At 36.0% G+C, this 15,380-nt stretch overlaps 1 protein-coding gene across 4 annotated transcripts in view; it reads left to right on the top strand.

Annotated features, from left to right (window-relative positions):
• The window catches only part of LOC123564875 (uncharacterized), a 531,225-nt gene that overhangs the window by 27,868 nt on the left and 487,977 nt on the right, over positions 1-15,380 (top strand). For all 4 annotated transcript variants that reach the window (XR_008369995.1, XM_053537514.1, XM_053537515.1 and 1 more), the window contains exons 4-7: positions 6,246-6,331; positions 7,090-7,290; positions 10,796-10,891; positions 11,769-11,896. Coding sequence is in view for 3 of the 4 variants with exons in the window: in XM_053537514.1 (XP_053393489.1) it covers positions 6,246-6,331; positions 7,090-7,290; positions 10,796-10,891; positions 11,769-11,896 (511 nt within the window). In the remaining variant the exon portion in view is untranslated. The remainder of the gene's footprint in view (positions 1-6,245; positions 6,332-7,089; positions 7,291-10,795; positions 10,892-11,768; positions 11,897-15,380) is intronic.

Here is a 15,380-nt window from a genome sequence, read left to right as displayed (position 1 = left end):
AAATCTTGTCTAATCGAATATGAAAAACAATTGTCTTCTCCGATGAGCACGCCGTCGGGAACATTTGCTGAACTTTGCCATTTTTGGCTTAAAATATTTGCCGTAAAATAAGGAAAAAGTGCTTATAAAATATTTACTTTGGCGAAATAACTGCAAATTAAAACTTGTTTTGACAGAATGTGACAAAATTTGAAAGTTTGTGACAAAAAAGACAACATCTTTTCGTCCGTCTGTACGTAATATAGGATAAAAGCTGTATTTCCGTACTTTTCCGTACGGTAAAAGGCAGAGTTTTTCATTAACTTCACATAATTGTAGAATGTTCCAAACACAAGATATTTTAATGAATTAACTTTTATAAATTATATCTAAACATTGTCTGAGCAGATATGTAATTTGTATATTTTTATCGCCGACGGTTTCGTCGGAGGACCGTCTCAAAATGTATCATTTTTCGTGAAGATATGCATACTTCTTTCATATATTAAATAGAGGGGCTGGCCTTGTCAGAGGAGTCATAGCTTCATAACCTGATGTCCGATTATAATAAATGATACCTTGTTGCGAAGGGCAAGCAAGTACCTAGAGAAAACAGGCCACGTCAGGTTCGAACCCGGTCGACTAGGGGTCAAGGTCATAGGTCAAATTCTGGTAATATTCTCAAAATATGAACTTTTCAGAGCAGTCCTAAAAAATTCAAGCACTACCATCACTGAGTCCAATGACGCCATTGGAGCACCAATGACGCCATTGGAGCAATTCTCACGGCTCCCCGGGACGGGCGAGCTTAGGCTTGGCCAGCACCCTACTGCAAATAACAAGTTTGGTCATTTTCTGATACCTGTCCTGAGCTCTGATGGCATCAAATGAACTTGTAAGTAGATTAAATGTAAAGCTAAGACATTTACAAACATATTCATATATGGTATAGGTAGGTACCTGGGCTGTAGAGACTCGAACAAGGGTCAAAATCTTACATAGTGTCATTATCAGCTGAAATTCATATGTATGAATTTAATACAATACTATTCCTCCATGTATTACCTCCCCTGACACATATGGCTCACCCAGGTTTTCGAACATGGTCTTAATTCGTAGCCAGGACCCATACCTAGTCGACCATGTATTAAAAGGGTACAAGTTCAGGTCAAAAGGAACCCAACTGGGTTGAAAACCTTCCAGACATGGTCAGAAAAGCCACTTCGAACCTACTTCGTAGCCGTGACATGGCCTTATACCTAATAATAAATATATTACAGTTAATTGTAATTGTGTAAATAAAAACTGGCGGCACTTTAGCTACCTACCCTATGTTTTTAGCATGTTACCAGAAACAAACTTTTTTTGCCTAACATTAAGGGCCATATCTCCACATTCACGTCATTTTTTTCAGCGTCGAAAAATGTTACTGTAGTGATGTTTAAAAAGTTCTTATAGCCACAAAACGGCACGGGAAAACTTTCTGTTTTTTACTATATATTTACAGGACGTATTAATGTAAAACATATTCTATTTTGGTAAAAAAAATACGGATGGATATTTTTTAACGCTGAGCGAAGATATGCTTGTGAAAAAAATTTAAGTAAAAACAAAACTCGTTTTTTGGCTCTCATTTTATTACGCGAAAGCGTAGAGCAATTCCGATTAAATCATCATTAAATAAAAATTTATTATAGTTGATTGTAAACGTGTAAATAAAAACTGGCGGCACTTTAGCTACCTACCCTATTTGTTTAGCATGTTACCAGAAACAAACTTTTTTTGCCTAACCTTAAGGGCCATATCTTCACATTCACGTCATTTTTTTCAGCGTCGAAAACTGTTACTGTAGTGATGCTTAAAAATTTCTTATAGCCACAAAACGGCACGGTAAAACTTTCTGGTTTTTACTACATATTTACAGGACGTATTAGTGTAAAACATATTCAATTTTGGTAAAAAAATTACGGATGGATTTTTTTTAATGCTGAGCGAAGCTATTTTTTGTGGAAAATTTAAGTAAAAAGAAAACTCGTTTTTTGGCTCTCATTTTATTACGCGAAAACGTAGAGCAATTCCGATTAAATCATCGTCTGGAGTTTCATGTCAGCTTTCATTTCATGTATTATTCATGGGTTTACGTCAAAAAATATTGCCGGTACAATAATTTCAAGGCAGATTTTGTCCCCGTATATCTGACGTCAAAAGTGCGCGAAGTGGTCATGTTTGCGACGTCATGGAAACGTCACTGATACATTAAACGTAAAAATACACACAGATCTAAATCAGAAATATCCTCCAGTTTTTGTTGGTACCAGTCAATAACGTGGGCTCTGAAAAAAAGTTATAGTGTGGTTCCTCCTTAAGCACTATTTTATTATATAGTAGTGCATGAATTTACGCATTAATTCATTAATTCAAGCACGTGAGAAATGTAGTTCTGTCCGATCTTCCGGCACGGAATCTTCGTGACGAGTAGATTCTATAACATTCGGTAATAAAAAATATGCTGATAGCCCTAGTTCAATTTTGTCTGGAAAATGCACACGCAAGTGAGTAAACGTACGACCTCAATCTTTGAATATTAAATTAATAAACATACATAAAATGTAGATCTATACGGGAAAATTCGTTGACCATTAGACTGTCTAGACCTATTAGACAATATTCTGCTGCGATTTGGGCCAAGACGCAGACATTTCAATCTGCAATTTGTGCAGCCTCGACCGGGACTCGAACCTCGGACTTTTGGCTTACCGTGCCAACGCTCTACCAATTGAGCTACCGAGGCCACCCGATACGAGAACCGCTACACCAAATGGTACAAATAATTAACTTTAGGTTTAGCAGTATATCACCAAATTACAGAAATGTTTGGTAAATGAATTAATCCTACCTTTCCGTTACTTTTGGATACTCTCAAAATTTGTCCCCCTTTAATACAGAATGTCATTTGCAATGAAAAGTAAACAGTTGTTCAAAACGACGTTTAACCTAGTTATGCGAAGTTTAAGCACTGGGACATTATTGCAATTGCATCAAAACGAAGACATGTAACATTTCTTTAAAAATGGTGAGTTTTTAAGGCGTTGAACTGTCCAGAAGTGTGGCCCCTTCTTGCAGTCCCTTTCGAGAGTTCATATACATAAGTATGAGTAAATTGATGATGCTTTTATAGACTAATATACATGTTTTATATGCTGTTTAATATTCATGTAAAACAAATCTTTCTTTCTATGATTTGGTGGTGTTCAGTTTATTTTTCCAAAACCTGGACCTACAGGTAACTCTTAAATGAATTTTTAGCTCAACTATTAGAAAAATAGACCAATTAAGCTGTTGTACTCACTCTGGCGTCAGTGTCGGCGTCAAACCTTGGCTAAAGTTTTGCATGCAAGTACGTATATCAATCATTTAAAGGCATATAGCTTTGAAAGTTATTTATTCTTTTCCTGAGATCAATTACCAATTACCAACCTCACTGGGTCAAATCCCATAACTCTGATATGTATTTTGGCCAAATTATGTCCCACTTTGGTTAAAGTTTTGCATGCAAGTTGCAAGTTACTATCTCCAAAACTAATGCAGATATTGAATTGAAACTTCACAGGTGTCTTAGGGGTTATAAAACTAGGTGATAGCGTCAAGTCCCATACCTCAGACATGCATTTTGGCCAAATTATGCCCCCTTTTGGACTTAGAAAATCCTGGTTCAAGTTTTGCATGCAAGAACATATAGCTATTATTTAAAGCAGCTTTAAACTTTACTTTTTTCTTTTTCTAGGTCAATAACCAACCTCAAAGGATCAAGTCCCATATCTTATATAGTTAGGGCAAATTATGCCCCCTTTTGCACTTAGAAAAGCCTGGTTAAAGCTTTGCAAGCATGCAAGTTAATATCTCAAAAACTAATGCAAATATTGAATTGAAACTTCATAGGTTTCCTAGGGTTTATAAAACCAGGTTATGGGCTATGGCATCAAGTCCCATAACTCTGACTTGTATTTTGCAAAATTATGTCACGTTTTTAACTTAAAAAACTTCTGGTTAAAGTGTTACATGCAAGTTACTATCTCCAAAACTAATGCAGATACTGGATTGAAACTCTATAGATATTTTAACGTTTAGGATAATATTCCTGCTTTTTGGAAAACAATTCGAATAGTCGAGCATTAGCTGTCCTATGGACAGCTCTTTATAGATAGAATCTTTAGAAAAACATAAATGGAACATTAAAAATTTTGTAGATCGAATCGAGCTTAAAATGCATTTTGGTTAGGGTGCTTTTCCATTGCCCCATACAGGTACTCCTACCCTTGACCCAGCAGGGGTTCTGCGGCCCTAAAAACCCTTGCTTATTTTCAGGATTGTCACTTTGGCCCTATTGTCACCTCAAGTAAAAAAGAAACAAAAAAAATGTGGTGAAAAATACTAGTTACGTCTTCAACATGTAGTGGAGGTCACTGCTAAGTCAGTTAAGAATATTGTTGCAATGTTATGGTTCCTTCCCTCTAATCTTCGTAAATTGCAATTCTTTTTATTCATTGGCCTGTCTGGCCTGTGTCAGACAAGTGTCACCCAGTTGGTAGGCCCAAACACTCGAAATTTGGCTACTTACCCCTATTGGGCCTTAGTCTGCTGTAGAAAATTTACTTAACCTTTACCTTGCTAAATTTCTAAAATGGACTGGTCCATCATTCAATTTGGGCAGTTCCACTTATTATTCAAAGAATAATTTAATTTAAATAATAATAAAACTGAAAATTTACGGACTGAATAGCGAACGGTGTAGACCATGATCAGGCTGATCTTGGTCTGCACTGGTCGCAAAGGCAATATTACTTGCCGCCAACAGGCTAAAGGTTAAAATGATTTAAATCTTACATTGTACAGGAAATTTATTAACTAAAATACACCCTTAGGCAATTCACACACAAAGTGTCACTAATACACATATCTTTAAATGTATCAATTAAGATAAACATCAGTCTTGGTCCCTCCAGAGCTGGACATAACCTTTGACTAGGAACAAGTATACTTTAATTGAGCTTACTTACAAAACTCAATAAGTATACAAAGTAAGAAACTTGTATTAACTCAGTTTAATACATTTTTTGTAGATTATTCTAAACATGGATAGGGTTTTTGAGTTGCAAATGGCCTTTAGTTTATTACATAGTGCATATCTGTCATGTTTAGATAAAGCTTGAACATGGAAAAGTAAATAGTTAAATGATTTTTGCAATGAGGTGACAAAATTATTATGTTTATATGCTTGATTGAAAATTGATTCACTTCAGTGGCATTTATTAAAGTAGTAAAACTTCCTGCTTTGAACATTCAGCACTCCTTTCAAACTTCAACATTTAAGAGCACTTTTATTGATCTAACCTTTTGTTTGTCTCAAACAGTTGTGCATACAGTCCATAAAATAAACAAACGTGTTTATAAACATGGACGGATCCAAATGGAAGGGGAAGAAGCATTTTATAGAAATATTTCAATGGCAAAATACATTTGTACAATACATATTGTAGCCCTGACCAACCTATAAACCGGTCTATTTTATAAGTACTGTGCAACAACACATTTGACCCATTTAAACGAGCTGTACCTGCTGGTTGCTTGATTTTTTTCTCAAGCTATTTCCTATATCTTTAAAACATGAAGCTACTTTCCCACAGATGGGATGATTTTTTTTAACATGAACATTTCCACCAAGTTAGGTATTGAATGTTTATATGATACTGAAAAATGACCAAGGGGATGAAAATAAGTGTTAGATAATGTTAAAAAAGCAAGAAAAATGTTGTACATTATTTCAAAAGCATTGCAAAGGTTTACAACATGCTGCACAATATTTTTGGATATTTGAAAACAATGTGTTGTTGGTACAAATAAGTACAAAGATCCATTAGGATAAGCAACATTTACAGAATGCACCTTCCCAAAACAAAACTCTAGCCTATGCATGTTCATGTATAACAATGGGACAACAGTTACAAAAAAAACACAGTGATTATATGCCTTAAAACGGTCAATGACATAATATTACTTGGGAGCTTAAACCAGTTAATTTATGTGCAAACCCCCTCTCTTTCACCACACCATGTTCCAGAAGTTACAAGACAATATATATAAAAGTTATCCCCGCCAGGCGAAATGCCTTAAAGCTGCAGCAGCGTTGCATGACTGTGATGACGGAAGTCACACTGTTTGAAAGAAATGCATGAATTAACAACACATGTTTTTTTGTTTAATTTCAGACAAGGAGGTCTTCTGTATTATCCTGAGAATGAAATAGAGTACCACGATTTTGTTGCTGGTTTGCTGCCTAAGACAATTTGGTTTGGTATGTTTTGATTATTTGATATATGAGCCATGCCATGAGAAAACCAACATAGGGGCTTTGTGACCAGCATGGATCCAGACCAGCCTGCGCATCCGCGCAGTCTGGTCAGGATCCATGCTGTTCACTAAAGGTTTCTGTAATTGCAGTAGGCTATAAAAGCGAACAGCATGGATCCTGACCAGACTGCGCGGATGCGCAGGCTGGTCTGGATCCATGCTGGTCGCAAAGCCACTATGTTGGTTTTCCCATGGCGCAGCTGATATGGAATAAGTCTTGTATTCCTGTTTTGATGCCACACCCACCAACCCCAATCACCTTCCTTTAAGGTTGTTTATTGTTTTGCTTATGGCAGTTTGTTGGTCTGTCCAAACAGAAACAGCAGACCATTTTGTTTCCTATAAACAACTGTAATATTCTTAGGCCTTCATCTGTCAAACTTTATAGTAAGATTTTTCATTAGGTCAATATTACAGTTAGCCTTCATACTATGACGGATAACCTTATGGTTTTGAGTTCAATAGATCAAATATCAAGTTATCAGTGACTTTGAGACTTCAGATGGTCTCCAGTCAGTAACTTGAGAGCACATAGGCATATTACCATCAAAGTGCCTGTGGACTGTAGATGACCTGTATTATTTTTGTGTCAGTAGGTCAAAAGTTCATGGTGACAGGTCAGTGTGACCTTGAAGGGAAATCATTAAATTTGTGCAGGCAACTAATAAAAGTTAATAGGTTTTCTTATGTTTCCTTTTTCAGGATTACATAAGGATGATGATGATGGAAAATGGAAGATTGGAGAAGGAGAAGTACCACTGGAGAACATTCCAAGATGGGGTCTCAAACAGCCAGATCAGGGCATCGGTAATGCCAGTGCTGTTGATCCAGTGAAGGAAGTAATGATATATGATGAAAACAAGAACTTACCATTTGTTTGCAAATACAGAGCCTGCATGGAAGGTAGGGAACTGTAGAGTGTCTTTCTCATCTTTACATAAGGTTTTGCTGTTGACTTCATTGAGTTCTTATCCTGTCTTTCTGACACTCGGCAGCCAGATCTCTGCTGCAGAGCTGAATATTTTGTGCGTTAAAAAAGGTCAGTTAAGGTTATGAAAAAAGTAAAACGTTAAAATAAAAGTAAATTTGGGCTATGAAAACAACTTGTGGAGGGATATGTTTGGTCTTTCAAACTGCTTTTGCTGGAAATCTTTTTAATAGATAAGTGCTGGTGGGTTCTGCTCCTTTACTCTCTGACAAACTGTGTTGGCTTATTTGAAAGAAAAAAAAAACACACACCCTTCTGTCACAAGAGTAGACTGATATCAGTCATTAGAGTCCTTTAAGATAAATATCTCTGCAATATTATCCTCTTGAAATAATAGCAAGTTCTGAAAAAAAAAATTACAGTATCTCATATCTCTGACTCTGAGATGAGCCGAGATTCTGAAAAAATGTCAGTGTCAGTATGAAGAAAGAAATAAGCATTACTACAGATTTCTTAATCTCAATAGACTTTGTAAATCTATTACAAGAGGTGAAATGGCACAGGGATTTAGAGGATATTTGTTACTAAAAAAAAATATTTCAGTGTAAGACTTAAATATCTTTGATGAGTGAACACCAGATGCATAATTTTCACGAGTGGCATAGCCATGAGTGAAAATGTAAGATATGGAGTTTCTTGAGTGAAAGGTATTTTGATCTTGCGTCTAAAACAAACAAGTTTTCTTTTCTGTTGTATATGTTTTGACTAAATTTACCAATTTTATAGTTTCTTACCAGTGAAAAATATATCTGATAATTTTTCACTGTGACAATAACATATATATATCTCTGTAATATACCTGTAATTCACTGAAAAACATTAAATAAATGACGGGTTAATAAAGGGCTTTTAATCTCCTTGCATGAAGATTATCAGTTTGATTCTAGTAACTTCGATCCTCAGAATTAATACTGATTATAGATTTTAGTCATTTGATTGGATGTTTCACAGTACATGGAAAATTATATAACTGAGTATATGGAGCTCAGTCTGAATGCAGCACAAGCAGTGATTTGTTCTCTTTGTACACAATTTTGAATTTCGCTGTCTTGAAATTTACAAGTGGAAAATTGGATTCTGAAAGTCAGTTTTATAATTTCACAGCCACAAGTTTAAGAGAACTTTCTATTCATCAAATAAAAGTTTAAATTAAATAGAAAATTTCTTCAGAATACATATAGAAGCTGTCATAATGCAATAATATCATACACAATTATAACCAGTTATAACCAATGAATCTAAAAATAACTGAAGTATGAAATTGCTGATACTATCAGTATTCCAGTCATTTAAAAATTATAATGCATGACAAACTGTCATGTTTTTATATTTAATTTTGAAGATGGTGTGTTTTCAATTATTTTTAATGTTAAGTAACAAAATTCCTAAATGGTACTTGAACATGACACAGCATCTGTTTTATATAAATTCCTGCATCCTTTGCTATAATCAAAGAAGTATAAAATACACAGAATGGCAACTGGCTGTAATCTCGCGTGAGCTCGTGTCATAGCGTGATTCGGCGTTATCTTACTAAAAACAAACATCAGCGAGCATGGTGTTACAATGTGTACCTTTAAAACTACATTTAAAATACACGTTAACTTCTAAAACAAAATTAGTTTAATGTGAAACGGTACACGTTTTTTTTGCCATCGAAAGAAGCGTGGTCATACGGTGATAATTATTTTACCGATGAATAATTGCTTTCGCAAACAAAATGACGCGTGGAGAAAGCGCCACTTCCGGTAAACGAGATCTCGTTTTTTTGTCACGGGAGGTTGGCGAGATTTGCTCTATATGCCTTTCAAGTTGCCAATCTATTTATTTTTATAGCTCTTTGTTATAATTAACCTTAAGTGGTTTTGTGGCAACCAGTGCAAACCAAGATCAGCAGGGACATGCATGCACATCTGTGCAGGCTGATCATGGTCTGCACTATTCGGTATTCAGTCCAGAAATTTTCAGCAAACACCCCTTTGAATAAGAAGTAGTACTGCCCAAATTGAATGATGGACCAGTCCATTTTAGAAATTTAGCAGGGTAAAGGTTAAAAAAGTCAGGTGCATGTTTATGTATGACAACATACGCATTCCTGGGTTTGTTACTTCACTGATAAGCCTTATCCATTTGTAACCCCAATTTTGTTGAAGTGTAACCCAATTTAGTGATAAAAATTTCGGTTAACAATGAAATTTTATGTTGAATGTTCATGTATGAAGTTTTCTTCTTCCTTAATGGTTCTTATTAGTGATGATTATGCTGGTATTATAGAATCGATAATATCATTGATTTGAATCTAAACAAAAGTTCGAGAAAGTACATCATTAACAAAATTTTATTCTGACATCTTGACTCAAAATTAATCCAGCTGGCTAGATCTTGTGTCTTGAACCTATTCCAGTGACAGTACTGCAATCTTTATTTATTTTTGCACAAAATTGTTTTTAATTTGACCGATTATTACACCAAACTAGTCTCAGACCATTAAAATTTATTATTATAATATATCAAAGGTGGCTCGGTGATCTAGTGGTAACACTCTTGACTGTCAGTCCAGAGGTTCGGGGTTCCAATCCCAGTCCAGGCACTGGAAATTTCTGAGATACTCTTGAGTTTCTCCCATCTAACTAAGAGGCCTGTACTGGTTCTTCCCAGGAAAGACGGCTTTACATGTATGGGTGTTATACACCAGGCATGTTAAAGAACCAGACTGTCTATTTGCAAAGAGCTAAGCTAAGTTAGCCAGACAGGCTTGTATCTAAAAAGGATTTCTCTCTCTCTCTGGTCTGGAAAACTTTATCATATTCTGTCTCTCTGGTCAGATTGTTGTGTGTCTTTACTAGTAGAGGATGAATTTAGTGCCCTGAGCAGCTAAGTTTGCGCTATGTAAAGTGCTTTACATGTTTACATGAAAAGGGCGCTATGTAAATCTGGTATTATAATAATAAAGATCATTAAAATATCAGCATTATGGCATTCTTAAAATCCAAAATATCTGCTGGATCAGTTTGACACTATGCAATATATGCGATTATATATATATAAATCAAGGTCTTTGCATCATAGACTTATAATTTTATACTGATAATCAACTTGGAAATTTTTACTGATCCCGAACACCTAATTCTCATATAGCAAATTTGTACATATTTCAATGAGATACGTGTCATTTACATGTAGCAAGAATGATATGCTGGGTATATATACTTGATTCGGAGAACACTGGAAAAATATTCTCTAAATTTTCCTTGTCCTATGTTGTTTTTGTGACTGTTGACACAAGAGCCCTGTGGAAGTTGTCAGTTATAACTAAGTCCTAGTAGATGGAAATCAGTTGACTGCCAGTTCTGTAACAATAAACAAGATTGGAAAGTTTGTTGGTTTCTAAGGAGATCATGTTTTGTGCTTTTCTTCCAGGTTATACTCTATGTGACTTAGCAAAATGTATTCCAAGTGAGCAGGTCTGTAATGGATTACCTGAGTGCGCAGATGAAAGAGATGAAAACAACTGCCGTAAGTATCTCACTATTTATATTGTTTGAATTTTGCAGACACTTCCTCAAATTTTATTATTTCGTTCAATAACTATGAAAAAGTACTCAGAATATGTAATATCCTCTATTTTCATTGTTGTGCATGAATTTATACAGTTAGAGCTATAAAGGGAGGTAAGAAAGAGCAATGGATTAGATATAATCTTTGACTGTTAACCAGCTATACAAGCCTATGTCAAATATTTGAGATAATTTTATTTTCCAAATTAGGAATTGTCAAGAAAATAATATGATATTGACAAAAATTGACCATAATGTGCCCAATTAATCTGTATAAACCAGTTGATGTGTATAAGCCAAATCAAGGCTTGATTAATTCTTTAAAAGCAAGGCGTCTTGCAGAATGAGTGCCTTGACTTTTCATTCATCCTGCTATAATTTCACACACAAAAAAACAATTTTTATAGACAGCTTATATTTTATGGTCTGTTAAAATTAGTACATATTGGAGTTTAGTGCTAGACTATCAAGCATCTAGCTAATGCGATCATACTGCAGAACATAACAAAATGGAACAGATTGTTGAGTTGCAAACAATATGTCAACTTCATTTTTAGATCATTTAGCTATCCAGCTTCTGCACAGCTAAATAATGTTTAAAATGAATTTATTTTACTTCGGTCAAAAAATTGCATTTGTCCTGCTGGACAAGTACTCTACAAGTTCCACTCACTCAAAATAGCTTTCTACTCATATTTACAAAGGAATGAGTAATTTCTCAAGCCCCGCATAGACCATACCTATCCAAATTAATACTATAGCATGAATCCCTGGTTGTGTAACAACTTTCAAGCCATGAGACAGTAGATTAAACACTATGTTTTATTGAAATATAGCTGACCTTGGAAAATGGTACCTACACCTGGAGGAAGAAACAGGATCATTCCAGACTGGATCAGTTACTGATTTCACAGAGAAAACCTGGATCTTGGAAGCTGATGTTGGAAAGAGGATCAGACTTTATGTAAGTAAAAATGTTCTTGTAGCTAGACAGATCCTGCATTCATAAAACCCTCTTGTTAAGGCTTGAATCTGATAAAAAAAAAATCCAACCTCAAATTTTAAATGAGGATGTATGTTATAAAAGTGTGTCACATACTTAGGATTTAATGACCACTGCTGGTATTCTGCAAAATGTTCTATAACTTTTGGCAAGGTGTATTTAAAGAGAATTTTGGTTAGTTCTATAATTCACTATTCTTAAATCCTATTTTCTCAAGTTAGAATATAGGTCCTGCCTAAGAAATGGTGTTCAAAAGTAGGGACAGCACAGTTATGTCTCCCACCACACAGTGGTGTGGGAGACATATTGATTTACTCCTGTCTGTGTGTGTGTGTGTTTGTCTGTTTGTCTGTGTGTCTGTCACAAATCTTGTCTGCACTCTAAGTCAAACATTTCTCATCCGATCTTAACCAAACTTGAACAAAATGTGTTTGCCAATAAGTCCTCGACCAAGTTCGATAACTAGCCAAATCTGCCCAGGCACTTCGGAATTATGGCCCTTGAATTACTGATCTGAACCACTCATCCAAACCACTTTGAATCACTAAACCAAAACTTACTCCTGAAGTGTACTTTTTTTTACAGTTCAGTTGATTAGGCAGTTGTGGGAGACATGCGCTTTTCGCAGAAGCAGCTCTAGTTTTCTTTTGTTGTTATAACATCCCAAGGGATTCGTTTTTGCCTCAGGATGTCAGGCGAGGTTACCAATATATTGTGAGGGATTCTGCAGATACTGTAACCGGGAAAAACATGCTTAAATGCTATTCAGGCTTAAAATGTGTAAATAACCGATAATATTGCCTTTATATGTTTCTGTTTAGTCATGGAATGTGCATATCCTTTCTGCGGCCGTAACGTAATAAAACGTATTAGCGTCTGATGGCCCTTTCACGCTTCAGTTGAACCGACATTTATTACACGAAATTCATTTTGAAAATATTTCTGAAATGTCTAGGTCTGCATGCAGCTCTCAAATATGGAAATAGCTTACATCCGAGGCATATAATGACACATTCAGACAACATCAAAAAGGACCTTTTAATGCTTTGATGAAGTTCCAAAAATCTCCATATACCCTTCCTCCGTAACGGACCCCTGTGGGATTTGTGTTTATTCCGAGTTCAAATATTTTTTCAGTGAATTCACCATTTTTTCGGTGAATTCACCACTTTACCATTTTTTTCTGTGGGATATTCGGTGACAGTATATAAGGGCTGTTCACCGTCATTCTAGAGCTCCAACATCAAAATTTCGGCTGCCAACCGTATTTTGGTCGTTCTTCGAAATTTGCAATAATTTGGCTTGAAATCGAAATTATAAAGGTGTGCACCATTTTTATTAGCTCGACTATTCGAAGAATAGTCTAGACTAGCTATTCTACTCACCCTGGCGTCGGCGTCACACCTTGGTCAAGTTTTTGCATGCAAGTACATACAGCTATCATTTAAAGGCATATAGCTTTGAAATTTATTAGTCCCCTACTGGTTGAAAACCAGTTTCGGGGACTATAGGAATGCGCTTTTCCGTCATTCTGTCATTCCGTCATTCCGTCATTCTGTCATTCCGTCCGTCCGCAATTTCGTGTCCGGTCCATAACTCTTTTATCCATGAAGGGATTTTAATATTACTTGGCACAAATGTTCCCCATGATGAGACGACGTGTCATGTGCAAAACCCGGACCCCTAGCTTAAAGGTCAAGGTCACAATTGGAGGTCAAAGGTCAACAGGGCTTTTTTCCTGTCCGGTCCATAACTCTCCTATCCATGAAGGGATTTTAATATCACTTGGCACAATTGTACCTCATAATAAGATGATGTGTCATGCACAACTTTGAGACCCCTAGCTCAAAGGTCAAGGTCACACTTAGCAGTCAAATGTTAACATGGCATGAACAGAGTCTGTTTCATGTCCAGTCCGTATCTCTTTCATCCATGAAGGGATTTTAATGTTACTTGTCACAAATGTTCCCCATGATGAGACGACGTGTCATGCGCAAAACCTGCACCCCTAGCTCAAAGGTCAAGGTCACAATTTGAGGTCAAAGGTCAACAGGGCTTTTTTCCTGTCCGGTCCATAATTCTCCCATCTATGAAGGGATTTTAATATCAATTGGCACAATTGTACCTCATAATAAGACGATGTGTCTTGCACAACTTTCAGACCCCTAGCTCAAAGGTCAAGGTCACACTTAGCAGTCAAATGTTAACATGGCATTGAACAGGGTCTGTTTCCTGTCCGGTCCATAACTCTGTCATTCATTAAGGGATTTCAATATTACTTAGCACAGATGTTCCCCATGATGAGACAACATGTCCTGCACAAATGCCGGAGCCCTTGCTCAAAGGTCAAGGTCACCATTGGGGGACAAATGTCAATAGGGCTTTTTTCCTGTCCGGTCCATAACTCTGCCATCCATGAAGGGATTTTGATATTACTTAGCACAAATGTGCCTAATGATGAGGCAACATGTCATGCACAAAATCCGGACCCCTAGCTCAAATGTCAAGGTCACAATTGGAGGCCAAAGGTCAATAGGGGTTTTTTCCTGTCCGGTCCAGAACTTTGTCATCCATCAAGGGATTACAACATTACTTGGCATAAATGTTCCCCATGATGAGACGACGTGTCATGCACAACACCTAGAACCGTAGCTTAAAGGTCAAGGTCACACTTTGAGATCAAAGGTCAATAGGATTTTTTTCCTGTCCGGTGTATAACTTTGTCATGCAAAACAGGATTTGAATATCAGTTGGCACAAACATTTCCCTGGATGAGACAAGATGTTGAGCGCAAAGCCCCGGTTCTAGGTCTAAGGTCAAGGTCATACTTAGAGGTTAAAGGTCAAATTCAAGAATGACTTTGTCCGGAGCATTTCTTCTTCATGCATGGAGGGATTTTGATGTAACTTGGCAGAAATGTTCACCACTATGAGGCACACTTTTTTTAGAATTATGTCCCTTTGTTGTTACTATAAATAGATTATATTGTAACTTTTTTATTACAGGCCATAGGGAAAAATTGAGACCACTTTTCTGTGGTACAACATGCACGGTACATCCAAATTTTAGGTGTATTTTGATCTATCTCTACTGGTAAAGAGTTTCTTGTGGACTTATATTTTATAGATTTTTTTTTTTTTTTTTTAGGGTTTATTTCACTTTGTTGTTACTATAAATATCTTTTATGATAACTTTTTGTATAATCGGCCAAAAAAAAATCCAAATGAAAACAACTGTACGTTTTTATATATGCAAATTTTAATCCAAGTGCTTTGTTATATTTTATTGTATATATAGTACAATATTTTTCATACATCATTGACAGATATCAGTTCATTATGTTATACTGCAGAAGAGAAAGTTAGGTGCCTTCCAGTAGGGGACTTTGTATTGCATGGCAATACTTCATTCACTTGTTTTTTCTTTTTCTAGGTCAATTACCAAC

The sequence above is a fragment of the Mercenaria mercenaria genome, chromosome 2 (genome assembly GCF_021730395.1).
Source record: "Mercenaria mercenaria strain notata chromosome 2, MADL_Memer_1, whole genome shotgun sequence".
NCBI classification, from domain to species: domain Eukaryota; kingdom Metazoa; phylum Mollusca; class Bivalvia; order Venerida; family Veneridae; genus Mercenaria; species Mercenaria mercenaria.
The sequence above is the reverse complement of the archived record's forward strand: the minus strand, read 5'-3'. Positions and strand labels throughout refer to the sequence as shown.